This window comes from Antechinus flavipes, chromosome 4 (assembly GCF_016432865.1).
Source record: "Antechinus flavipes isolate AdamAnt ecotype Samford, QLD, Australia chromosome 4, AdamAnt_v2, whole genome shotgun sequence".
Classification (NCBI taxonomy): Eukaryota; Metazoa; Chordata; class Mammalia; order Dasyuromorphia; family Dasyuridae; genus Antechinus; species Antechinus flavipes.
This window is the reverse complement of record NC_067401.1, coordinates 269,742,582-269,770,123: the sequence shown is the minus strand read 5'-3', so window position 1 is coordinate 269,770,123 and position 27,542 is coordinate 269,742,582. Positions and strand designations below refer to the sequence as shown.

Genomic DNA, 27,542 nt, shown 5'->3' with positions numbered 1-27,542 from the left:
CATCTTAAATCTCCTTTCTCACTCCTTCCATATTCTGCTTCTCATTGAGACCTAACTCCTTCCTGATGACACATACTAGCCAGCCACTCTTTCTACCACTGGCCATACTTTCACTCATTTTCCCAATTCAGTACAGGAAATGGGGAAGTTGGAATACTGCTTATTCCCCACAGCCCCACTTTCAAGATCTTCCTCTATGTGCATCACTTAGTGACTTCTTCTTCTGAGGTTCACTCAATCCACATATTCTGCCCAAGCAAAATTCTCATAGCTGTTGCCCATCAATCTCTAGGCGACTCCCTTTCTTTTCTCAACTAGTTTGGGAACTGGTTCACAATCTCTCTCTCCTCTTCAATTCCTGTCTTTGTATTAGGGGACTTCAACCTACATTTGGTACTCCCTCAAACATTTTTACTTGTCAGTTCCTCAAATTGTACATTTGCCACAAACTACTATTCTATCCCCACCTCAACTATAAATAATTATAATCATAATTTCATCATTACCAACAAATATGCCACTTCCATATTTATAAACCAAGCAGCTGTCAAAATATTTCTCCCTATGCCTTGCAATTTCAAACTATGTCCTTCATCCTTACCATGACATGATATCCTTAGTTCACTCCTAGACCATCACCAAGCCACTGGCTACACTGTACTTTATTTTGTAGTGAACCAGGTGAATTATACACTGTCCTCTTCTCCACTCCCTCTTCTCCTTAATCCTAATGCCATTCTTACCCTACCAATCCTTAGGTAGCCATAAATCAATCCCACCATCTGCTGACCTCATTCCTGCTGAATTCAAAGGCAGAGAAAAATCATAAAACTTCTGACTGTATTCGCTAAAAATTTGTTACATAATCTCAACCAAGCCCTTGCTGCAACAAGGCAGCTCTTTAATACCTCTCTAATTAAGCCACTATCTCATTCACCAAAGTAGCTTTTTTTTTTTTTTTTTTCTTCTTTCCTTACTATGGTACATTCTCTTCCCACCATCTCAACTGAGAAGTATGCTTCATGTTTCATTGAAAAAAACTGAAACCACTGACTAAGAAATACTTCTTCTCCTCTCTTCCTCAACACACTTATCTTAAATGTCTTCTGCCACTTTTGTCTTTGTCAACACTGGAAAATAATCTGGTCCTTTTCTGCAGATAATCTCCTCTCTATCTGCACAAGTGAACCCATTCTATCTCAGCTTTTTCTAACAAATTACTTCCTCTATTACCTCCTCCGCTCTCACCTATCTTTCATCCCTCTGTATGAACCTTTAAAAAATGAAAAGATCTGAACCAGGGAAGAAATTTAAACATAAAAAACTTTAAAAGACCTAACTATGATCAATGCAGAGATCAGCCACTATCCTCAAAGATCAATATAAAGCAACTATCAATTTCCTAACACAAAGGTGAAAGATTCAAAATTCAGAATGAGATATACATTTTTGCAAATGGCTAATGCAGGATTTTATTTTGTGTGAATGTGCTTATTACCAGTGTGTCCCCTATCCATCATCCCCCCATAAAACAAATGCTGGATAATTGAAAACAAAACAAAAATCTTAAAATGTTAAAACAACAACAAAAAAAAGAGCTGTGATGGGAAGGGTATGGGAAATCTATAGTCTTTAAGCTAAAAGAATATGACAAGGCCTTCTCTTTCCCTAGAAAATGCTAAGCATTTCATGAGTCAGAAGTGTAAGATAGCTAACAGTGTTGGGCAAACTATGTGGGAAAGCAGTGTTCAGTCCAACAGCACACATAATTTGAATGTTATCAGTCAGTGATTATGATACTAATATAGTGGGGAACCAGATTTATAAGAACAGTATAATCTCTTAAGAAAAGAGCAAAAGCACTAAATCAGAAACATGAACTGTTACTCCACTATTTACCCTGGCCACAAGTACTCTCTATGCTATATGCTCTTCTACCTGTGTACTTCAACTACTATTTATATTTACTTTCCTAATCAAGTATGTCTTTATGAAACCTAATAACTATTGCTTCTTGTACCATTTCAAAAAATGCCTTTACTTTTTTTTTTTAAGAGTGGAGATTATTTGATGATTTCCTGAATAATGAATGAGTGGATCACTGGACAAATCATAGAAATAATAAATAGCTATGTTGTGAAAAAGATTATGAAAACTATAAGCATATCAAAATTTATGGCATGCAGCTAAGGCAGCATGCTGGGAAAAAAAATTTTCTTTCTGAAAATATACAATAACTCTGTTAGAAGACTTGATATACAGAGTATTGGAATTAGTGTTTGGAAGACATGCGTTCAACCTACCTCAGATATTGATTAGCTATATAACTAGCTGGTCAAAATAACAAAGAAAAGAAATTACCAAATTTTAAAAAGAGAAAAAGGTAAATTCAAAGAAAACAGTGAATAAGTGTTTTTAAAAATCAAACTACTAAACACAATTACAGGCCAACAAAACTGAAAATTAACAGCAAATGGATTGTTACATAAAACATCCTAATTAACAAAACAGAGAAAATAAATGAAACAATCTCAGATATGTAAATTGAATAAGTCTTATATAAACAAAGCTACCAAATAAACCCTGTCCCAAACATATTTAAGTGAGTTTTATCAAATGTTTAAGAGCAATTAACACCTACATTACTACAACTCTCTATATCTTGTAGAGGGACTTCTTTTAAACAGCTTTTAGAAGACAAATGTGGTTTTATTATTCAAGACAAAGCAAGACAAAAAAGAGAAAGAGAACTATAGGTTAATTTCACTAATATTAATATAATAAACAAATAAATGAAATCTAAGCAAAGTAGATAAAGCACACAACTGAAGGGACCAACTGTGTGTCACTATGGCCTCCAGAGGACAATAGGAACTGAAGTATCTAAATGTTCATTGAAGTCATTCAGCTAGCTGTTATTACTAGCCTCTGTAGTGTATGGCCTTTCTAAAGAAAGAGACCCTACAATCTGAAACTAACAGCAGTTCCTGAAAGAGGGGAACTGAAGTTTGAGATGATGATACAAGAAGTCTAGCTCTGGCCTATCCAAGAAGTCAGGCCCAGATAATGAAAGCATTGCAAGATCATACTCTTTACCTTTTATACTATTATCTTCCCAATACCATGGATGATAAATATGCCATATATCAGAGTCTCTAATAAATAGCCTTGGGAATTCAAAGATAGAATCATTCAAAACTTTAAATTTCAGAAACTTAAATGTGAGTTAAAGTGAGACAAAAGAAAAAGTTCTTCAAATATAACATGTTCTATAAACTATCATACTATATAACAAGCATGTTCCTTCAAGACTGGGAATAGTTTTTGCTGCTAAAACACTCAAATCTCAACCTAGAACTTATACTTTAGTTCTTGCTCATTCATTGCCACAAGTTTCAGGAGTGGGCTTGACATTCTGAATCTCTGCAACATCTGGGTTTCAACATACCCTTTTCTTCCATAAATTCAAATAAGATGTAGTCAGGATTATTATTGTTTTTACGAAGGAAATACATAAAACAAAAATAATGTACAAAGGCATAAGATTACCAAGATATTTTGTTAGTTTATTAAGTCTTTCATTTGGAAGTGGAGTCAAGATGGTAGAGAGGACACACGCTTCATTCTAAGATCCCCTTCTACCCTTACTACTAATTACCAAATTCAACCTCTGAAATAGTGCATGACTGGTAGAGTCCATGAATATTGGGAGTACAACAAATTACAAGCCAAAAGTTATCTGGATGATCGCCAAAAAAGGTTTGTCCTGATCTGTGGGAGGAGGCCAGGACAGGCAGGGAATTAGAATGCAGAGGCTAGCACACTGAGCAGACAGGGGCAGAGGCAGTCTCCATGGGGGGAGAGGGGAAGGGGGGATGAGAATTTGTAGGGCACATTCTACCACAGGTTGGCTGTTCTGCTTTGGTTGCAAAGCAGTAGATCAGCTGAGAAGTTACACAAACATCAAAGGTAACGTGTACTCCCAAAAACGCCAGAATTTAACAGGACCTGGCCACATCCATCAGCACTGGAAGTGAGTGACTCAGCATAGACCACAGCACAGCTGTGCAGCCAAGTTCTGCAGCCTGGGGCTTATGCCCAGGGCAGCCACACTTCTGCACAACAAGGCTCTGCCCTGGGCAGCTACAATTCTGCACAGCAAGGGGGAGGGTGGGGTGGGGTGGGAGGTGTGTGGAACTTGCACAGAGCAGTGGCTTTTCCCAGGGCAGCCACACTTCTGCATAACAGGGTTCTGCCTGGGGCAGCCACAATTCTTGCACTGGGGGGGAGGGGGAGTGCCCGGGGCAGTCATACTTCTGCAGGGGGGAATAATTGGGGGGGAGGGGAGGGAGGTGCAGTAACACTTCGTCTACAGGGCTCTTCACAGGGGACTTTTGCAGCCCATTTGCAGGACAGCTACTGTCCATCTATTTCTCCCTATTCTGTAGAAGAAACTGGTAACTTTCTTGCCCTGAAGGTAGGCCCTAAGGGCTTTTCTAAAAAATGAGTTAAATAGCCAAGTGAACTCTAACTATTGATAGCTTCTATACAGAAAGAGAGGTTTCCAACCCCGAAAAGACTAATAGCAGACAGTCTCCAGACAAAACCCCAAAGGGGGATATAATCTGATCCCCATCACACAAGGCTCTCCTAGAAGAAATTATAAAAGATCTTAAAAGAGAGCTAGAAGAAAAATGGGGGAAAAGAAGCAATGCAAGAGAATACAGAAAAAAGCATATAGCTCATTAAAAGAAAATTTTGATAAAGTGGAAAAAGAAAACAACTTCCTTAAATGTGAATTGGAAAAGGTAAAGAACTCCCAGGGAAACAGAATTTGTGAATTGGAAAAGATAAAGGACTCCTAGAAAAATAGCATTTGTGAATTGGAAAAAGAAAATTATCTTTGGGGAAAAAAAAAAAATTAGTGAAATGGAAAAAAATTCCATAGAGCAAAACAACTCATTTAAAAACTCAATTGGACATATACAAAAAGAAGTAAAAAAAGGTTTGAAGAAAATAACTCATTAAAAATCAGAACTGAACAAATAGAAATGAAACATCAAGATGTCATTGAGACATCAAGAATCAGTCAAGCAACACCAAAAAAAAAAAAAGAAAAAGAAAAAATTGAAAAAAGTGTTAAATATCTACTTGGAAAAACAACAGACCTGGAAAATAGATCTCGGAGAGATAATATGAGGATTAATGGACTTCCTGAAAATTATGATGAAAAAAAAGATCCTAGAGACTATTTTACAGGAAATCATCAAAGAAACTGCCCAGATATAAAAGAATCAGAAGGTAAAATAGGCATTGAAAAAAATTCATCAAACATCTTCTGAAAGAGACTCCAAAATAAAAACTCCAAGAAATATTGTGGCTAAATTTCAGAACTATCAGACTAAGGAAAAAATATTATAAGTATCCAGAAAAAAAAAAAAAAAAAGATTCAAATACCGAGGAGCCACAATAAGGATCACTCAGGATCTAGCTACTTCCACATTAAAGGATCAAAGGGCCTGGAATCTGGTATTCCAAAAGGCAAAAGAACTTGGAATGCAGCTAAGAATAAACTACCCAGTGAAGTTGAACATTTTCTTCCAAAAAAGAAGATGGACATTCAGTGAAACAGGTGAATTTCATTTATTCCTAATGAAAAAACCAGAGCTAAACAAAATATTTGACCTCCAAATATAGGACTCAAGAGAAGCATAAAAGATAAAAAGAACTCTTGAGAATTGCATTTGTTATGGGCATACATAAAGAGTGCATAATTTGATTTTACGGTTATAATACCAAAAAAAGGGAAGTAGAAGTAGAAAGGAGATAGTATCAGAAAAAAAGAAAAAGGGAAGATAAAAAAATGGAAATTATATACTACAAAGAGGCAAAGGAAATCTATCACATCTGAGGGAATGTAGGGAGGGGGAGGAGCATTGTGTGAATCTTACTCTCATCAGAGTTGGCTCAGAGAAAATATTAGACATATTTGGTTTACAGAGAAACTTCTCTCACCTCATTAAAAAGTGGGATAGGAAAAGGGAAAAGGAAAAGAGTGATAAGGGAAAAGTATAAGAAAAGGGAAGAGGCTCAAAGGGGGTGGGAGGGATTCTAAGGAGAAAGAGCTGCATGAGGGAAATGGTGCCCATAAGTTTAATACCAGGGAGGGGAGTAAGGGGGAGTAAGAAAAAGAAAAGCATAATCTGAGGATAATAAGATGGCAGGAAATACAGAATTAGTAGTTTCAACCATAAATGTGAATGATATGAACTTTCCCATAAAGTAGAGGCGGATAGCAGACTGCATCAAAAGCCAGAATCCTACAATATGTTGTTCACAGGAAATACATTTAAAGCAGAGTGATACATACAGAGTAAAGGTAAAAGGCTAAAGCAGAATCTATTATGCTTCAGGTGAAGTCAAAAAAGCAGGGGTAGATATCCTTATCTCAGATCAAACAAAAGCAAAAATTGATATAATTAAAAAGAGATAAGGAAGGGCATTATATCTTGCTAAAGGGTAGCATAGGTAATGAAACAATATCAATTCTAAACATACATGCACCAAGTGGTATAGCACCTAACTTCCTAAAGGAGAAATTAGGAGAGTTTCAAGAAGAAATAGAAAGCAAAACTATAATAGTGGGAGATCTTAACCTTGCACTCTCAGAATTAGATAAATCAAACCATAAAACAAGTAAGAAAGAAGTTAAAGAGGTAAATAGAATATTAGAAAAGTTACCAAAATTTGTGGGGTGCAGCCAAAGCGGTAATAAGGGTAAATTTTATCTCTTTAGAGGCTTACTTGAATAAAACAGAGAAAGAGAAGATCAATGAATTGGGCTTGCAACTTGAAAAGCTAGAAAAAGAGCAAATTAAAAACCCCCATCAAATGCTAAACTTGAAATTCTAAAATTAAAAGGAGAAATTGACAAAATTGAAAATAAAAAAAAAAACTATTGAATTAATAAATAAAACAAAGAGTTGGTTTTATGGAAAAAAAACCCAACAAAATAGATAAATCTTTGGTAAATCTGATTAGAAAAAGGAAAGAGGAAAATCAAATTGTTAGTCTTAAAAACGAAAAGGGAGAACTTTTCACCAATGAAAAGGAAATTAGAATAATAATTAGAAGTTACTTTGCCCAACTTTATGCCAATAAATTTGATAACCTAAGTGAAATGCATGACTACCTTCAAAAATATAGGCTTCCCAGATTAACAGAGAAGGAAGTAAATTGCTTAAATAGTCCTATTTCAGAAAAAGAAATAGAACAAGCTATTAACTCCCTAAGAAAAAATCCCTAGGACCAGATGGATTTACGTATGAATTCTACCAAACATTTAAAGAACAATTAACTCCAATGTTATATAAACTATTTGAAAAAATAGTGAATGGACTTCTGGCCAAGATGGGGAAGAGGAGGCACACAGCTGTGTAAGCTCCGCGTTTTCTCTCACTATCCATTTCATTACAAGCTTCTGAATTAATGCTTGATTGAAAAAACCCCCACAAATAGTTACCAAGAGAAGCCATCCTTGAGATTTGCCAGGAAAGGTCTGTTTTTGCTCGAGGGTGGGGACGGTTTTAGATCGGGTGCAGGCTGAGGGCAGTGGCAGTGAGAGCACGGGAGCAGACTGGAGAGGGGGTGGGGTGTGATCGCAGCCGTCTCTGCGGGGAGAGCTTTGTTACAGGATTGGATACTTTGCCCTGGCAGCAAGCCAGCAGCCCAGCAGAGAAGCTAAAAACATGGGGGGGTATGGGGGGTGGGGAGGGGGGGGCGGGGGTGGTGGTGGTGGTGAAGAATATAACTCCAAACAGCTGGAGTCTCTCGGGACCTGGCCACCCCTCCCCCACAGTGTCTCAGCACGTTCTAGGAGTCTCAGAGCGCAAGTGCAGCACAGCCGGGCTAGTGCCTCGCTGCTGTCCCCAGAGTCTGTAGAGGAAGCTCGGTAACACACCCAGCCCCTCCCCCAAAGTAAGCAGTCTCCATTTAGGGTTTTTTCTTTTTTTCTTTGCTAGTTTGTCTTTGATTCTTTGACAAAATGAGCAAAAAATTGAAGAGGACTTTAACCCTTGACAGCTTCTATACAGATAGAGAGCAGACTCTAAACCCTGAGGAGACTAAAAACAGACTGTCTCCAGGTGAATCCCCAAAGGAGGAGATCATCTGTTCCTCAGCACAGATGAATCTCATGGAGGAAATTAAAAAGGCTCTCACAAGAGAGCTAGAAGAAAAAATAGTGAATGAAGGATTCCTACCAAATTCTTTTTATGATACAGACATGGTACTGATACCTAAACCAGTAGTTTGAAAACAGAGAAAGAAAATCCAATCTCCCTAATGAATATTGATGCTAAAATCTTAAATAAAATATTAGCAAAAAGATTACAGAAAATCATCCCCAGGATAATACACCATGACCAATTAGAATTTATACCAGTAATGCAGGGCTGGTTCAATATTAGGAAAACTGTTAGCATAATTGACTATATCAATAACCAAATTAACAAAAAACATGATCATCTCAAAAGATGCAGAAAAAGCATTTGATAAAATGCAACTTCTATTCCTATTAAAAACACTTGAGAGTATAGGAATAAATGGACTTTTCCTTAAAATAGTAGCATCAATTTAAAACCATCAGTAAGCACCATATGTAATGGGGATAAATTGGAACCATTCCCAATAAGATCAGGAGTGAAAGAAGATTGTCCACTATCACCGTTACTATTCAATATTATATTAGAAATGCTAGCTTCAGCAATAAGAGTTGAGGAAGAGATTAAAGAAATCAGATTAGCTAATAAGGAAACCAAATTATCGCTCTTTGCAGATGATATGATAGTATACTTAGAGAATCCCAGAGATTCTACTAAAAAGCCATTAGAAATAATCCACAACTTTAGCAAAGTTGCAGGATACAAAATAAATCCATATAAATCATCAGCATTCTTATGTATCACTAACAAAATCCAACAGTTAAGAGATACAAAGAGAAATTTCATTTAAAGTAACTGCCAATAGTATAAAATATTTGGGAATCTATCTGCCAGGGGAAAGTCAGGAACTATATGAGCAAAACTATAAGACACTTTCCACACAAATAAAGTCAGATCCAAACAATTGGAAAAAATATTAAGTTCTCTTGGATTGGTGGAGTGAATATAATAAAGATGACAATACTACCTAAACTAATCTAATTATTTAGTGCTATACCATTCAGACTCCAAAAAAACTATTTTAATGACTTAGAAAAAATAACAACAAAATTTATCTGGAAGAACAAAAGATCAAGAATTCAAGGGAACTAATGAAAGGAAAATCAAATGAAGGTGGCCTAGCTGTACCAGATCTAAAACTATATTACAAAGCAGCGATCACCAAAATCATTTGGTATTGACTAACAAATAGACTGGTTGATCAATGGAACAGATTAGGTTCATAGGACAAAATAGTCAATAACTTTAATAATCAAGTGTTTGTCTAATTTACAAGAAAGCAAGCCATTCTGCAATTGATAAATGGTCAAAGGATATGAACAGACGAAGAAATTGAAACTATTTCTATAGCCATATGAAAAGATGCTCCAAGTCATTATTAATCAGAGAAATGCAAATTAAGACAACTCTGAGATACCACTACCCTGCTGTCAGATTGGCTAGAATGACAGGGAAAGATAATGCAGAATGCTGAAGGGGACATGGGAAAACTGGGACACTGATACATTGTTGGTGGAATTGTGAATATACATCCAGCCATTTTGGAGAGCAATTTGGAACTATGCTCAAAAAGCTATCAATACTCTTTGACCCAGCAGTGTTACTATTGGGCTTATATCCCAAAGAGATTTTAAAGAAGGGAATGGGACTTGTATGTGCGAGAATGTTTGTGGCAGCCCTCTTTGTAGTGGCCAGAAACTGGAAACTGAGTGGATGCCCATCAATTGGAGAATGGCTGAATAAAATGTGGTATACAAATATTATGGAATATTATTGTTCTGTAAGAAATGACCAGCAGGATGATTTCAGAAATGCCTGGAGAGACTTACTTGAACTGATGCTGAGTGAAATGAACAGGACCAGAAGATTATTATATACTTCAACAACAATACTATATGATGATCAATTCTGATAGACGTGGCCCTCTTCAACAATGAGATGAAGCAAATCAGTTCCAATAGAGCAGTAATGAACTGAACCAGTTACACCCAGGGAAAGAACTCTGGAAGATGACTATGAACCTCTACATAGAATTCCCAATCCCTCTATTTTTGTCCACCTGCATTTTTTATTTCCTTCACAGGCTAATTGTACACTATTTCAAAGTCCGACTCTTTTTATACAGCAAATAATTGTTTGGACATATATACATATTTTATATTTAACTTATACTTTAACATATTTAATATGTATTGGTCAACCTGCTATCTGGGGGAATGGGTAGGGGGAAGGAGGGAAAAAGTTGGAAACAAAAGGATTTGCAACTGTCAATGTTGAAAAATTACCTATGCATATATCTTGCAAATAAAAATCTATAATAATTAACAAATAATAATCTAGTGTTTGACAAACCCAAAGACCCCAGCTTTGGGAATAAGAATTCACTGTTTGACAAAAACTGCTGGGAAAATTGGATTAGTATGGCAGAAACTAGGCATTGACCCACACTTAATACCTACAAACTAAGATCAAAATGGGTTCATTATCTAGGAATAAAGAATGAGATTACAAATAAATTAGAAGAACATAGGATAGTTTACCTCTCAAACCTGTGGAAGAGGAAGAAAATTGTGACCACAGAAGAACTAGAGATCATTATTGATCACAAAATATAAAATTTTGATTATATCAAATTAAAAAGTTTTTGTACAAACAAAACTAATACAGACAATATTAGAAGGGAAATAATAAATGGGAAAACATTTTTACAGTCAAAGGTTCTGATAAAGACCTCATTTCCAAAATATATAGAGAACTGACTCTTAATTTATAAGAAATCAAGCCATTCTCCAATTGATAAATGGTTAAAAAATATGAACAATTTTCAGATGATGAAATTGAAACTATTTCTAGCCATATGAAAAGATGCTCCAAGTCATTATTAATCAGAGAAATGCAAATTAAGACAACTCTAAGATACCACTACACACCTCTCAGATTGGCTAGGATGATAGGAAAAGATAATGATGAACGTTGGAGGGGATGTGGGAAAACTGGAAAATGAATGGGTGCCCATCAATTGGAGAATGGCTAAATAAATTGTGGTATATGAATGTTATGGAATTTTATTGTTCTGTAAGAAATGACCAGCAGGAGGATTTCAGAAAGGCCTGGAGAGACTTATATGAAATGATGCTGAGTGAAATGAGCAGGACCAGGAGATCATTATATACTTCAATAACAATACTATATGATGATCAATTCTGATCTCTATGATGATCAATTCTGACTCTCTTCAACAATGAGATGAACCAAATCAGTTCCATTTGTTCAGTAATGAATAGAACCAGCTACACCCAGTGAAAGAACTTTGGGAAATAAGTGTGAACCATTACATAGCATTTCCAATCCCTCTGTTTTTATCCACCTGCATTTTTTATTTCCTTCTCGGGTTAATTTTACCTTATTTCAAAGTCTGATTCTTCTTGTGTAGCAAAATAACTGTATGGATGTGTGTGTGTGTGTGTGTGTGTGTGTGTGTGTGTGTGTGTGTGTGTGTATATATGTATATATATATATTGTATTTAACATATACTTCCACATATTTAACATGCATTGGTCTACCTGCTATCTGGGGGAGAGGATGGGAAGAAAGAGGGGAAAAGTTGGAATAAAAGGTTTTTCAAGGGTCAATGCTAAAAAATTACCCATGCATGTAAATAAAAAGCTATTAAGAAAAAAAAAAAAGTTCTTCATTTATCCCTATGCAACACTTTTCTATGATTGGGTAATCCTAAGAGAGCCTCTAACTTCTATTATGACCAGACTAAAATAGCCTATGCTCAATGCTCAATGAATCACAAAAAAAGCTAATTCTTCATTTTTATTTATCAAACAGCTACTTAACCTATACTTAGGCAAAACTTGTTAAAACCAAACCTAATTCCAAGTCATTCCTTGTCCTCAAGGAGTTTATATTGTTCTGGAAGACTAGAACATGTACTAGAGAGAAAAGTAAATACAAACTATACTTAAAATAATTTGGCAGGGGATTAACATAGGTTATATCTCTTATAGAAGGAAAACCTTGAATTAAGCATTGAAAGAAGGCAAGTGTTCCAAAAAGTGAAAGTCAGGAAGCATGGTAGGATAGTCTATGAAAGGTGGAGGTGGGAGATGGAATATTGTGTAAGGGGAATGACAACTAGGCCAATTTGACAAGAACATAAAAGTATATGGGGGAAGTAAAAAAGAATCAAGCTAGAAAAAGATAGACTGGTGCAGATGTAAATGGTCTTAAAAGTGAAATCTAAGGATATGTATTATATCTTAGAGGCAGTAGAGAATTACTGACACTTCTTCAGCAACAGAATAATGTTGTAAAACCTGTGCTTTAGAAATAATAATTTGGAAGCTTTGGGGGGGATGGAACAGAAATAAGAGAAACTGAAAGAAGAGAGTCCAAGTAGGAAGTCATTGCAATAGCACAGGTGAGAGGCAATAGTCAAGTGAAGATAGAATTAAACAAGAATGTTTGTAAACATAAAGCATTGTACAAATGGGAAAAAAAAATAACCTAATTCCACTTTGACTCTTTAAAGATATAGATTTTTATTCACTTGTTTGCATGCCATTTACATTTTCATTTTCTTGTATATTCACTTCTCCCCTTCCCCAGATCATTGCTTATAACAAAGAATTTCAAAAAAAAAAAAAAAGGAAGATTTTTTTTAAAATCAAGTAATTAAATACACTGAAAAAAAAATTTAACATGAGATGCAATATTACACACCAATAAATCCCAACCTCTGCAAAGTTGGGGAAAAGGGAAGAGAAAGTCTCTTCTCATATTTCTTCTTTGGAACTAAACTTTTTTTTTTTTAATAACTTAACAAAATTTGATTTTAATTATTGTTCTTTCCATTTACACTGTCATGATAATGTCACAAACAGAACTAGATTCCTTAGTCTTTTTGACTAAGAAAATCACAAATTAATAGCACCTATGTTGTGTTGTATACTGTTTTCCTGGCTCTGCTTAAAACATTCATTTTGTATTAGTTGTTGACATTTAAACATTGCAATAACTTATTGTATTAAAGTCTAAAGCCTAGCCATTATCCAATCAATAGATAAGTACAGATTGGGTTTCCTATTTTTTTTCCACTACAAAAAATGCTAATATGAATATTTTGGATATGTCACTTTAAACTTAGGACCATGAAAAATGTCAGACAAAAATGTATGGCTGAATGTTAAAAAGAACCTTGTAGAAGGGCAGCCAAGATGGCAGAGTAAAGGCTGGGATTAGCCTAAACTTCCCTCCAAACTTTCCCAAATACTTTTAAATCATGACTAAATATATTCTAGAGTGGTAGAACCCACAAAAAGATGGAATTAAACAATTTTCAAGCCCAAGACAATTTAGAAGCAAGAAAGGTCTGTTGTACTTGGGGTAGTGGAGCACCACCCAGACTATACCAAACCAGGAACAGGCTTTGGGAAGCAGCTGCTTCCAAAGATTTCAGCCTACAAACAGTATAGCTTTGAGGCAGGACTCTTACTTTACTCATACTGAGATCTGGGTCAATCCTAGATGAAAGGAAAAGCCTTAGCACACTGAACTTACAACCATACTGGAGTAGGGACTTCTCACAGTTCTAAGACAGAAAAGAATGCTTGTGGTTCCTCACAGATCAGAACATGAGCCAGGAGAGTAGTAATACCTCTCCTTAGATTATATCACCCTGGAAGAACAAAAAACATCTCTGAAAACATCTACATAAAACCCCTAAAGCTTGGAATAGTGTCCCTTCCACTCTGGAAGGAAAATCCAACTTTAAGAGTTAAGTCAACTAATAGGCTAGGAAAATGAGCAAACAGAAACAAATTCTGACCATAAAAAGTTCCTATTGTGACAAGGAAGATCAGAAGAAAATAACAGTCAAAGCTCCTATATCCAAAGCCTTGCAAGAAAAATATGAATAAAATTAAAGAGGAGAATGTAGTGGGAGAAAGGGAAGGAGAGAATAGAAAGAGGCAGGGAGTGTAAATTATCTCAGATAAAAGAGGCAAGAAAAAGCTTTTACAATGGAGGGGAAGAGGGAGGAGTTAAAGGGAATGAGAAAAACTTCCTTTCATCAGAACTAGGTTAAAGAAGAGTAACAGACACACTCAATTAAGTATAGATATTTACTTTAGACAACAGGAAAGTTAGGAAGGGAAGGGGATAAGAAAAAGAGGAGGGAGTGATAGAAACTAAGGCAGACTGAGGCAGGAAGTGATTAAAAGCAAAATACTTTGAGAAAGAACAGGGTAAAAAGGGAAAGAGGGGTTGAATAGGATGGAGAGAAATAGCAAAAATAACTGAAAAAGATTTTGAAGCAAGTTTCTCTGATAAAGGCCTCATTTCTCAAACATAAAACTGAGTTAAATTTATTAAAAATAGGAACAATTTCCCAAATGATAAATGATCAAAAGATATGAGCATTTATCTGATGAAGTAATCAAAGCTATCTGTAGTAATATGAAAAAATGCTCTAATTCACTACTGATTAGAGAAGTACTAATTAAAATTCTGGGGTAATGCCTCATATCTATTAGATTGGCTAATAGGATGGAAAGGAGAATGACTAATTAATGGAAGAGGAGATGTGGGGAAAAGGAGATATTAATGCACTGTTTGTGGAGTTGTGAATTGATACAATCATTTTGTAGAACAATCTATAACTATATCCAAAGCATTTTAAGTATACATACCCCTTTAACCTAACAATACTCCTAATAGGTCTGTATCTCAAAAGAGATTAAAAAGAAGAAGAAGAAAGAAAAGGAAAAGGACCTATATGTACAAAAATATTTGTAGCAGTCTCTTTTTTGGGATAAAGAATTGGAAATTGAGAGGATGCTCATTAATTGAGGAATGGCTGAACAACTGTAGCATGTGCTTATGATGGAATACTATTGTTATATAAGAAATGATGAGTAGAATGACCTGGAAAGTCCTCTGTGAGCTCATGCAAAGTGAAATAGTTATACAAAGTAAAATAGTTATACAAAGTAACAGGAATATTGTGAGATGATCACTTGTGAATGACTGCTATTATCAGCAATAAAATGATCCAAGACTACTCTGAAGGACTTAGGAAAAATGGTATCCATTACCTGATTAACAGATTGAAGCACACTTTTTAAAACTTTCTTTTCTTGAGGATTTTTAAAAACTTTTCTTTTATATGACTATTAACATTTTGTATAACTACACATATATAACCTATATCAAATCGTTTCCCTTCTGAATGAGGATTGTAGGGAAGGAGAAGAGAGAATTTGGAACTCAAAGTTTAAAAGAAGATTGTGACGACCGTGCTAGTACCCCAGATACCTCAGAATCAGCCGGAGTCAGGATAAGCAAAAGTCCTTAGTCTTTATTCTTGGTCTTAGATGCAGGATTGAACAGGATGGAAGCAGAATCTCCACCACTTCTCCCTCGTCTACCGCCAAAGAGTGACCTTGGCTAGTCTTACTCCACCTCTTAGTCCCTCCTACAATCCTCTGTATACACCAATCATTGAGCCAGCATGGATAGTGGAAAGGACCATTTTCCAAGCATATGCCCATAGAGTATTGTCCAATTGATAGTTAGCCTCAAGTGCTCAGCAGTCCTGACCTCAGTGCATTGACTCAATAGTTTCAGCCCTCTACAGAAAATATTAAAAACTGTTTTTACATGCAACTGGAGAATATTAATTTTTTCTTTAAAGAACCTTGTACATTTTCATTTTCATTTTAAAATAGGAAAGCTTTTACTACTTACTAGTATTGCTATTACTATTAATAAGAAATACTCTAAAACTTCAAAATATGTCATTTCATCAACTTAAGTTTTTGCAGCACTGGCCAGAAACAATTCAACATTGGTCGTCAACCTTCTGATGATTATATTCTCTCATCTTAGCAAAACTACTTCCCTGGCAACAGAGATATAGCTCCTTACCCTGTTTATATTTTTATCTAATTTGGTAGGATCAAAATTCATATTTCATTAATATGATTTTTGGGAATCCAGGATCACTTTGCATAATGGTGAAATATGAATAGAACTTTAAAGTTAGAATGAAAATAATAGCATTTATTGAGCATTTTTTGGTTTTCCAAAGAGTTTCTACAAAAACTCTTGTTTGTTTGTTTTGCCTGCAAGGCAAATAGTATGAAGATTATTGTGCTCATTTTTTTAAAAAAGGAAAACAACTTGTCTCAAATCACCCAGCTAGTAGGTATCAAATCCAAGGTCATTTCCACTACTCTGTCTATACAATGCTCCTTTAGCTATTCTTTATTATCTTCCTTTTTAAAAAATAGCTCTTATTTATATGTCACTTTCAAGTTTACAAAGCATTTTCATGTCAAACCCTCCTTGCCACATATACTGTGCAAGTATTCCCCCAATAGAAGAAACAGAATTTCAGAGAAATGATGATTTGCTCAAGGTCAGAGGCCTAGGTAGCATCAGAGCTTATATCCTAATTCAAGTCTCTCCAAATTTCAGATTCAGGACTCTGCACTGCGCCACCATATTGCCTCTCAAATACTAGAAGTTCTTTCACTTTGCCATCCAGTATAAATTATAAACTGCTTACTAGCATGGGTCATGCCAAATGGATCTTTGTAGCCCCACAGAGCCGTTTACATAGGATGTGGTAAATAAATTTTAAGTGAATAGGTTATATATCAAATATTTTTGTCTAAACTTCCTCCCAAAAGCACAACCAAAGAAAAAGTGTAATTTCTAAAATTCTCAACAGAACTAGTATTTTAATATTTTGAATTTCTAAGCCTTATTCTTTCACTAATTTTCAGTCTTTCCTTCTCTACTGGTCTATTTCCTACTAACTACAAGCATATGCCCATCCTGGAAAAAAATCCTCACTTGATCATTTCTGACCTTACAGCTAAACTTTTTGTAAAGTCTGTTAGTAGAGACCTGCACTTTATCTCCTCTCATTGTCTTCTTAATCCCTTACAATGTGGATTCCAAGCTTCACTCCACTACAAATGCTCTCTAAATTTACTAATGATCTCTTTGCTGTTAAATCCAATAGCCTTTTCTCAGTCCTTAATCTCTCCCGCAGCTAATCCATTTTTCCCCTAATACACAATTTAAATTTTTAGTAGATTGTGCAATTTAAACAAATGAAAAGAAAAATTTTTATTTTGAAACATATTATATTTTGGTTTTTTGTAATGTCATCATTTTTGAGCCTAGATAATATATAACAACATGAACTGAGAAACTAGTTTTAAAAAGCTGTGACCAAAGTAACTGAAAGTTTATTTTTAGAGACAAAATACGTGTTTCAAAACAGAACTGGATGTTTAAAGAGAACTTTTTTTATGACAAGATTTCAAACTTTCATTCAATGGCATACATTTTATTACTTTGACAAAGATTGGAAAGGACAAGGGCAAGGTGACTATTACTTAATGATGACAACTGGCAATGGTAAAGAGCTGTAGAAAATAAGACTTTTAAGTTTCTGAAAGAAATATGGGTGCATTTAACATAAATCCAGGCAAAAATCTTAGGAAAGCCTGGCTCTCTATAACACACTACTGTGATAGAAATGACATTATCCTTAAAATCATATTTACATTGAAATTTTATGAATTTTTATAGAAACTGTGGTTTAGCCAAAAATCAAATGCAAAATATGTCCTAAAGGCAGATCTGCCTAACCTGTTGTCTTAGTCACCAAGTAAACTTTGATGTGAAAACAACCAAAAAAAGTTAGTATATTTTGAACCATCCTTCTCATAATAACCTGACAACAAATAGGAAATATCCAGAACTTAAATAAGATCAACATCAATATAAATAAGTGTCATTTTTATGTGATAGAAAAATATTATCCATGTAAAGTTATTTTCTAATCTTGTTTCAAACACTGGGTATTCAAATCTTAATTATTCCCATCCTGTTCTTATGTATTGAAAGCTTATAAAAGAAAACCACAATTTTTAAAAATCAGTATTTTTTTTCAATACCAAAATAAACCTGCATGTCAGCAGTTTTGCATACCTAATATTTAATGTCTTAACCCAACAGCTTTTCAGTTTTATTTATAAAATAGAAACTAGAACCTGGCCACAAGTTGGATGACACCTCAGACATAATCTAGTCCAACCTATTCCTAAACAGGAATCTCCTCTTAAAAAATCAACAAGTGGTGGCCTAGCCATTAAAAAAACAAAAACAAAACTTCACTATCTCCAGAAAACATTATTTTTGGGATTGTTAGAGAATTTTTTCTTATCTTGAATTGGAATGTATCTTTATGTAACTTTGTGATTACTCCTAGTTCTATACTATAAGGTCAACAGAATGGCTCTTTTTTCAAATGACTCTTTTGGCTTCAGATATTTAAAGAAACCTCTTAATTCACCAAATTAAGATGTAAATTAGTTTATTGGACCATGTAGGAGTGGGCTTTAGAAGTTTTCTCAATCAACCCTATATTTTACAAATAAAAAACTGAAATCTAAGAATGACTTGCCCAAAATCATGTTAATTAATGCCTGAACTGGGATTACAACCCAGATTCTCTAACTGTAAAATTACATTCCTTCCATCCATTATCTTTGTTCCCTAGAGTCTCTATCAAGCTGTAAATCTTGGACAAAATTTTAATTTTAGGATTTAAAATCGTTTAATTAGATCATTGTCATCTATTTTGGTTCACTAAAAAAAAACCTAAAGAAACTGGTTGGGTCAACACTTAGTGGAGTTTGTTTTATATTTCTAAAATGAAAAGGTTGTGATTTCTACTTGATTTTCCCTTTCTACAACCTCTCAAGATTCTAATTTGGTCTTTCTTATGCACTTTTCTCATTGCAACAGATATATTCATGTAGATGCCTATCGCCCCCACAAACTATAAGTTCCTAGAGAACAAGGACCTTAATCAAGTTCCATCCACAGTATCTTCCACATTCTTGTTATTTGATAAATGTTAGTGGTTTGTTCTGCACAAATGCAATTTAGGACTCTTAGTGGACCATGGTAATTGAGAGACTTCCAAGTTTGCTTGCTAGCACAGAAGGACTTCCACCCTTGGATTTCTCAAATCACCAACATTCATTCGACTTCAAAAGAAATTCTGATGTAGGATGGGGAATTTGTTTCTACAAATTTTGAGAAAGGAAAACATAATCATGCTAGCCACAAGAAACAGGAATTGGGTGATGACTTTTCCATTCTTTTCATTGGGTTACTTTCAAGTAAGAACAAGATTCCTGGGGTTAGTCACCTAATGATTTCAAAATTGAGCACTACTGGGATGCCATCTCCATTTCCCAATCATCTCATGTAACTGCAACAATGCAGAAACATTTCTCAATATTATGAACACTGATTCATTAAGGGAAGGGGGAAAGGCAAAAACAAAACTCAAAAAACTGGATTTCAGAAAGTGCTAAGAAGAAGTGTACCTTAAAGAGATGAAAGATTGTTACAGAGCTCTAAGGAAGGGAGGAAGGGAGCAAAGAAGGGGAAAAGAGAAGGAAAAGGGAAAAGGAGTTAGATTTCAATTTAAGACAAGGAAAAACTTTAAATTTCAAAAATAGTTTTTGGAAGTATATAGTTGCCCTAACCCCGACGTTTTTTCAAGCTGGAATGAAAGGAATATAAAGGAAGACAAAATAGGGTAGGAAGGGAAGAAAAAAAGAATTAAAGGAAAGGAAGGAAAAAGGAGGAAAGGAAATAAAGGATAAAGGAAAGAAAAGGAAAAAGAATGTCCAGAAAATAGAAAAGGGAAAAGAGTAAAGACTAAGAGGAGGGAGGAAGGGATATGAAAATTAGAGGAAAGAGGGAAATAAGTAGCGAGGAAAAGATGGGAAAGATGAGAGAAAGGAGGGAAGGCTGACAGTCCCAGACATCAGTGAAGAAGTCCAAGCTGGCAGGAGGGAGCGAGGTTTGCGGGTTTTGGCCCAGACGCTCCTTACCCTCCAGTCGCCCTGAAGGGGTGGAGGTCCTAACAAGGAGGGGCTACTTAGAAGACTGGGCAGGAGCTCAGGATTGCAGGCTGACTGGGAAGCAGCGGAGATCACTGCGCCCAAAGCTTAGGCAGCTGAAAGGCTCTGCTACTTACCGGGTCTAGAGGTAGAGAGAAATCGCCTACGCCAGAGAGAAAACTACGGAGCGCGGGAGGCCGCAAGCTCAACTGGAAACCCTTCCCGCGGAACTAAGCCGCGGCCCCTCCCCCACTGCCTCCAGGGCACGCGCACAGCCAGGCCCTGGCCCTACTTCCAATCTAGACCCCGCCTCCTCGTAGGCTTCCGCGGGAACACGCTTTGCTGATTCAGTCAGTCAGAGGATCGTAACGGTGAGGCTTTCTGTTTCATTGTTTGGGACCTTGGGCGGGAGGACACAATGACAAGTAGAGCTGTACTAATAATGAGAATTCTCTCCGGGAGACTGACGGGGTTAGAGTCGTGGCTGCTGGGCTTGAGTTCTGCGCGAGCCCGTACAATGTGATTAGAAACGGGCTCCGCGTTACAGTTGGGTTGGCTCTAGTACGGTTGATCAGTGCTCCCCTACTTTTCTCCCGGCTGGCCTCCGCAGGAAGATCTTTGGAAAAGCCCGAGCTTGTTTCGTTGGTTCCTTTTGTGTAAAGTCCTTAAGACTGCAGGACCCTACAACGTCTTTCTCAACACGTTATTGCGATTTGATATTTTTTGACCTTAGAAACAAAGTAAATAGAAAGTCAAAAAAGCTGTTGACTATGTATTATTTTTCTCTTGAAATAGGTTGCGCCAGAACTAGCAGAAGAAGTCCCTCTGAACTTCCTAGTACTTGTGTCTCGAAGGAGAAGATGTCTCTTTCCCAAAAGCTCACCTTGGACAAGCTAGATGTAAAGGGAAAGCGGGTTCTCATGAGGGTGGACTTCAATGTGCCCATGAAGAACAACCTGATCACCAACAACCAGAGGATCAAGGCTGCCATCCCTAGCATCCAGTACTGCCTGGATAATGGCTGTAAATCAGTTGTGTTAATGAGCCATTTGGGCCGGCCGGACGGCATTCCCATGCCAGACAAATTCTCTTTGGAACCTGTGGCCGCTGAGCTCAAATCCTTACTTGGCAAAAATGTTGAGTTCCTGAAGGATTGTGTGGGACCTGAAGTGGAAGCAGCCTGTGCTGACCCCGCTGATGGGTCCATCTTTCTGTTGGAGAATCTCCGCTTCCATGTGGAAGAAGAAGGGAAAGGCAAGGATGAATCTGGGGAAAAGATCACTGCCGATCCAGCCAAAGTAGAAGCTTTCCGGACTTCCCTTTCCAAGCTGGGAGATGTCTATGTCAATGATGCTTTTGGTACTGCTCACCGGGCCCACAGCTCCATGGTTGGAGTGAATCTTCCCCAGAAAGCATGTGGTTTCCTAATGAAGAAGGAGCTAGAGTATTTTGCTAAAGCTCTGGAGAACCCCGTGAGACCTTTCCTGGCCATCTTAGGTGGAGCTAAAGTTGCAGACAAGATCCAGCTGATCAACAACATGCTGGATAAAGTCTGTGAGATGATAATTGGCGGTGGAATGGCTTTCACCTTTCTTAAAGTTGTTTCCAACATGGAGATTGGCAATTCTCTATTTGATGAAGAAGGAGCCAAGATTGTTAAGGAACTGATGGCTAAGGCAGAGAAGAATGGTGTGAAGATAACCCTCCCTGTTGACTTTGTCACTGCAGAAAGTTTTGATGAGCATGCCAAAGCTGGTGAAGCCACTGTGGAATCTGGCATACCTGCTGGTGGGATGGGTTTGGACTGTGGTCCTCAGAGCAGCAAAAAATTCGCTGAAGTTGTGGCCCGGGCCAAGCTAATTGTGTGGAACGGTCCTGTTGGAGTGTTTGAGTGGGAAACCTTTGCCAAGGGAACCAAAGAGCTAATGAACAATGTAGTAGAGGCCACCACTAAGGGCTGCATCACAATCATAGGTGGTGGAGATACTGCCACATGCTGTGCCAAATGGGACACTGAAGATAAGGTCAGCCATGTGAGCACTGGTGGTGGTGCCAGCCTAGAACTTCTGGAAGGCAAAGTCCTCCCTGGGGTGGCTGCCCTAAGCAATAGGGAATAGAAGAGGTTTTTCCACTATTGGTTCCTGTACACAATCAGGACCCTTCCACTTAAATTGCTTTAATGTTCTAAATACATCCTTGTGATTTGTAGAGTACATAAGTATATTTTGTCCTTACAAATTTAGTCAAAAAAAAAAAAGCTATTTATCTTTTAAATTAGGTTGTACCATTCAACTTAAGAATGTTAGTGACTTTTATTTTCACTAAAGTATGAAAAGGAGATAAAACCTTGTGTTTTTTTAAACTGCTGTGTTTTGTAGAATATACGTTACACATTTTATCTTTATAACTGAAGGCACTATTATCTATATTCTGTTTCCTTTTTGAAACTGTACAATTCAGCTTTGTTATTGTTGTAGTAGCTATTTTTATCACTACCCATGGTGTAGAAACAAGATTATTACTATTTCAGAAGAGATGGTTAATAATGTTCTCTTAAGTGAAGATGCATAAGAATGCCAAATTGGGGGAAGAAAAATTAGAGAGGCCAGCCAAATTCCTGGTAACTTCCCAAAACAAACAAAACCCTTAGACTCTTAGGATAACACATCTACCACAACTGAACCCCCAGCTTCTCTAGGCCTGGAGCCAATCTCTCCTGTGTTTACAACTGGAGCATTACAGTGTTAACTTATCCACTTTCCGCTTCAGGTCTCCCTTTATTACCTTTGTGCTCCTTATTTTGCAGGAATATTGAGGGACTCAACTATTGAGCTTAAAATCAGCTTCATTTCTAAATTTCAGATTCTCTACAAGATACAAGTAATATAGATAAGTGATCTGTTCTTTTCCATGTCAATTTAAAATTTGATGTCACAAGGACTGGAGTGAAACCTGACCCCAAGGGTGGCTTACTCCAGAGAGATCGAACAATAGGACTTTTTGCTGTGAAGTTTCTCTGTTTTGTGGCCAAGTGTACAAATTTTCCTAAAATAATCTGAAATTCATTAATAAAACATTACAGTGATGGTTTTTTTTTATCTTTCTTTAGAATTACTTATTTATTGACATAATTATTTTTAAGTTTTAGTGGTTGAATAAACCTGATTCAAAATATGGGGGGGGGGGGAGAGAAGAGGAGTACATTTTTCTTATTGCATATGTATAAGTATGGGAATGTTCCTTATAATAATAGCTACCTTCCAGTTGGCAAATGCACAAATTTCATCAAATTTTTTTAATCTCTTGAAAATGTACAATTGCTTAAGGCTTCGTTTAAAATGATTCATCAATATAGCTGACATAAAGAGCTCCAACCTTTGCCAAACTCTCTATATATATTATTTCATTTGATACAAGTCAATGAGATACTTTTATTTTCATTTTACTAATGAAAAAACTGAGACTGTGTAAGTGATCTGGCCAAGTACAGACAGCTAATGTCAGAAATAGATTTTAAAACTTTTTTTTTTCCTGATTTCTAGTCAATTGCTTATGTATAGTATTGCCTCTATAGACTATATCTCACTGACGTAAGTTTCCAGCAGAACAGGACTGCAATCCCTCTATCTGTGCCAATACTATACAGCTCTACTGTATATAATATATATAACACTAGTTTGGCTTTCCTATAAATCTACCATCAGATGTTACCCAATATATTGGGGGATGAAATGGGAGGATTTTCCTCTTTTTTTAATAGCATGTGGATACCAGTGGATCATGAAGGATATCCATTAGTTAATCCTTACTATGAAAATGCCGCTTCCCCTTTTTCTCCCTCCTATTTATATATAATTTTTTATTTACATTGGATTCCAATCCAATCCAATGGAGTAGATTCCAATCTACTCAAAGTAGCTCCTCTCATTGCCCTTTGGAAAAAAAATATTCATTTGGAGATTATATAGAGGCAACAGCAGAAGAATATTGATATTAAACAATAGATTATTGTTTCAGGTAAAAACTTGGGGTAATTAAGAGAACTTTACTACTTCCCCAAGGCAATCTAGCCAAATTTGTTTTCTAACTTTATAATATATCTCTAAGGAAATGAAAATTGAATTTCAATGGCATTTCAAAAACCTTCCAATAATTTTATTACTGGACACTTCTATTTGAACAGATTATTGTAATGTGTTTAGCCAAGAATTTTTAGTAGTTATGGCTCATCTAGTATATACAAAACTGGTATAATGTTAAGTCAATCTTGCAATTATACAAATCTGCATTCAAATCCTGTCAATGACACATATTACCTCTGTAATCATTTCTCTACTGGTCATCTCAAGATATAAATCATAGGACGGGTGCCAGTCTGCATCAAGGAAAAGGAAGGTTCCTATAACAATGAAATCATGGAACCAGTCTTGAAATAGTTGATATATATCTAGATTATAATTCCTTAGATTCAATTTCTATTTACTCCCAAAGTGATTGTCAAGTACATAAGCTTCCTTTTATTCTAAAACTGTGAGTTAAGAAAGGATTATTTCAAATCCCAGCTCTGACATCAGCTATATGACCACAAGTCTTTTAATTTTATGTCTGGCAGACAAATCCCTGGAAGGAATTTCAGATAACATCTAGCCATTTTCAAGAAATGATAACAAAGACCCAGATAAGTGAATTGTCAAGGTCAGGAGGTTAGCAAATAGAGCTGGAATTTGGACTCAAAAATCTAGTGTATTTTCTATATGCTATACTACCTCCCTATTTGAATCCCAAATGGGAGAGTTACATGGCAAGGTAAAAAGGTGAGCTACCACAGGATACTCTCACTCCCTTTATTCTCCTTTCTCCCTTCCTCTGGCTGCTTGACTACTCAGATGACTTGCATGAGATAGAAGATACAAATTATTTCTTCAGTTGAAATGGACTAGATTTCGCCATCTGCCACTCCTGCCTCCAACATTTATGTCTATTATCTTTCATAACTCACTATCACATTTGACCTAGTTCCCCTGTCCAACAATTAGGACTTAAGAATTTCTTCCATCCGCCTTGCAGATGAATTTTCTTTTACATATTTTCCAGAATTAAGAGTATAAACTTCTTTGGAATTTAGCTTTTTTTTTTCAGTTGTATCCTCAGGGCTTAGCAAGGATTTTCACATAGCATTTACTAAATGCTTTTTCTTTGTTTAATTCATAGATTATCAATCTGTGTTGATTAAGGGAGAAGTCTCATACAAGGGAATTCTCACTCTTAGAGATCATAATGCTGAAAAAATCATAGATGATTCAGGAATTTGTAAAATAAGAGAACCATAGTGCATCAGAGTTAGAAGGGACTTAATTAGCATTGGTTTTGAACAAATGATCTCCAAAAATATATCCCCAATTAATTTATAAACTGAAATTAATATTGCATTTTTAAAAGATCTCTATATAGAAAATAATTCTTATACAAGGATACTTGATCTAATATTATAAATCAATTCTATAAGAACTTGACTTTAGGGAACACAATTTAATCGATCATTTCAACAACATGAATGGAAGATGTGTTCATAAATTCTAATTATGAAAGATTAAAATCTGGACAGAGACAACACTACAACAGAGCAGAACAGAAACTTGTTTGGGGATAGGGGATATTGAGATACCTGAGAAAACAAGTGGTATGAAATTCAGGTTCATCAAATCATCAGGTTCATCAATCAGTCTCCCCTAAGATTATAGCTGGTCACCATTGGAATTGGTATTGGGCTTGGAGACAAGGGTGGCAAATGGAATAGGTACCATCATTCCCCAGAAGACCAGTTATTTTCTAACTCTAGATAACATTCAAAAGAGTTTGGCCATTAATTTAAAAAAAGAATCAGCAACCCAAGAAAAGAGTTTTATCTTTAATCTACAATGTTAATTTTTATTCTTTGAACTGTTTATTTTGAACAAGTACAAAAAAGAATAATCAAGGAATGAAAAAAATCAATTATATAAAATGAACACTTTTATTACCACTGCTTTTAACTGAACATTTCTATTATGCCATTAAAAATGTCACACAAAAAAAATGTTAAGCTGGTCTCAACTAAAGATCTGTGATTTCATCAATTTCTGTCAATGTTTTTATTCTATATTATTCTCAGTAAGTTATACTCGAAATATACTGTGCAATACATTGACACTGGTCTCCATGCTACTCCTTGAACAAAGCATTCCATCTCCTGACTCTGAACATTTTCACTGGTTATCCTCCATTCTTGGAATGTTTTCCCATCTTATCTCTACTCCCTTCTTTCCATGGCTTCCTTCAATTCCCAGCTAAAAATCTTACTTTCTCTACCAGGCCCTTCACATTTCCTCTTAATGTTAGTGCTTTCCATTTATTGCTTATTTCCAATTTACCTTGTATATATCTTTTTTTTACATGGAGTTTTTGCATATTGCCTCTTCCATTATAATTTGAGCTTCTTGAAAAAAAAATTATCTTTTGCTTTTCTTTGTATTCACATTTATTACAGTGCTTGGCACATAGTAAGTTAACAAAAAATGTGTTTTTATTAACAGACTTGCCCCCTTGAGCTCCACTTCTTATGACTGGATCCTTTCTTCCCACTTCTAGAGCTAACCCATTTAATGATAGTTGCCTGTCTAGATTTTCTTCATATTACCCACTGCCAGAATTCCCAACATTCTGCTCCATCTACCAGACAACATATTTCTAATATGATAATGGTCTTCTTGACCTATTTTGAACTTCTTGCTATTTCTTGCTTTTGGGACCTCCCTTAATTCCTTGGACCTTCCTTAATTTTCCTTTCTCTATGAATACAGTATCTAGATGTTGAACCAATCGACTGTAGAACAAGTTCTGATTATCATAGGTAGCAGGTAATAAGTTCAGGTTTATATGAATATGCAGTTTCCAATACTGATAGAGTTGAAAGGGCCCTGGATTTATAGTCCAAGAATCTGTATTTCAATCGTGTTTTTTCTACTTATTGTCCATGTGATCTTAGAAAAGTCAGTTCCTTGAACAATTCTTTTCTTTATATGATGATACCTGAAAGTTCATCCCAGCTCTAATTACTATGACCTAATTATAAGGAAAATTTATGGTACAATTGTTGGAGCACTGATTCTAGAATCAGAGGATCTGACTTTAAATTCATTCTATGCTGATGACCTAAGATTTCTCCAAAACATGAAATTCATATATATGAATTATATTACTCTCCTTAGATATTATTGCCTATGTATTTCAAAGCATCATTTGATTCATTTCTGTACAGTGACAGCTATTAGTGAATATCATCATTTTTTTTAAAATTAGAGATAAAGTATCCTTTACTAAACTTTTCTATAA

At 35.9% G+C, this 27,542-nt stretch overlaps 2 protein-coding genes across 3 annotated transcripts in view; one reads left to right on the top strand and one right to left on the bottom strand.

Moving 5' to 3' along the window:
* Window positions 1-20,371, bottom strand: part of MANEA (mannosidase endo-alpha) — a 93,956-nt gene extending 73,585 nt beyond the window's left edge. For both annotated transcript variants that reach the window (XM_051997414.1, XM_051997415.1), the window contains exon 1: window positions 20,309-20,371. The gene's annotated coding sequence lies outside the window, so the exon portion shown is untranslated. The remainder of the gene's footprint in view (window positions 1-20,308) is intronic.
* Window positions 20,372-20,456: 85 nt separating this feature from the next.
* On the top strand, window positions 20,457-23,269 carry LOC127562014 (phosphoglycerate kinase 1-like). Its single transcript, XM_051997417.1, has 2 exons — window positions 20,457-20,542; window positions 20,967-23,269. The coding sequence occupies exon 2, from the start codon at window positions 21,032-21,034 to the stop codon at window positions 22,286-22,288; it is 1,257 nt and encodes a 418-aa protein (XP_051853377.1). The 5' UTR covers window positions 20,457-20,542; window positions 20,967-21,031; the 3' UTR covers window positions 22,289-23,269.
* Window positions 23,270-27,542: the final 4,273 nt, after the last annotated feature.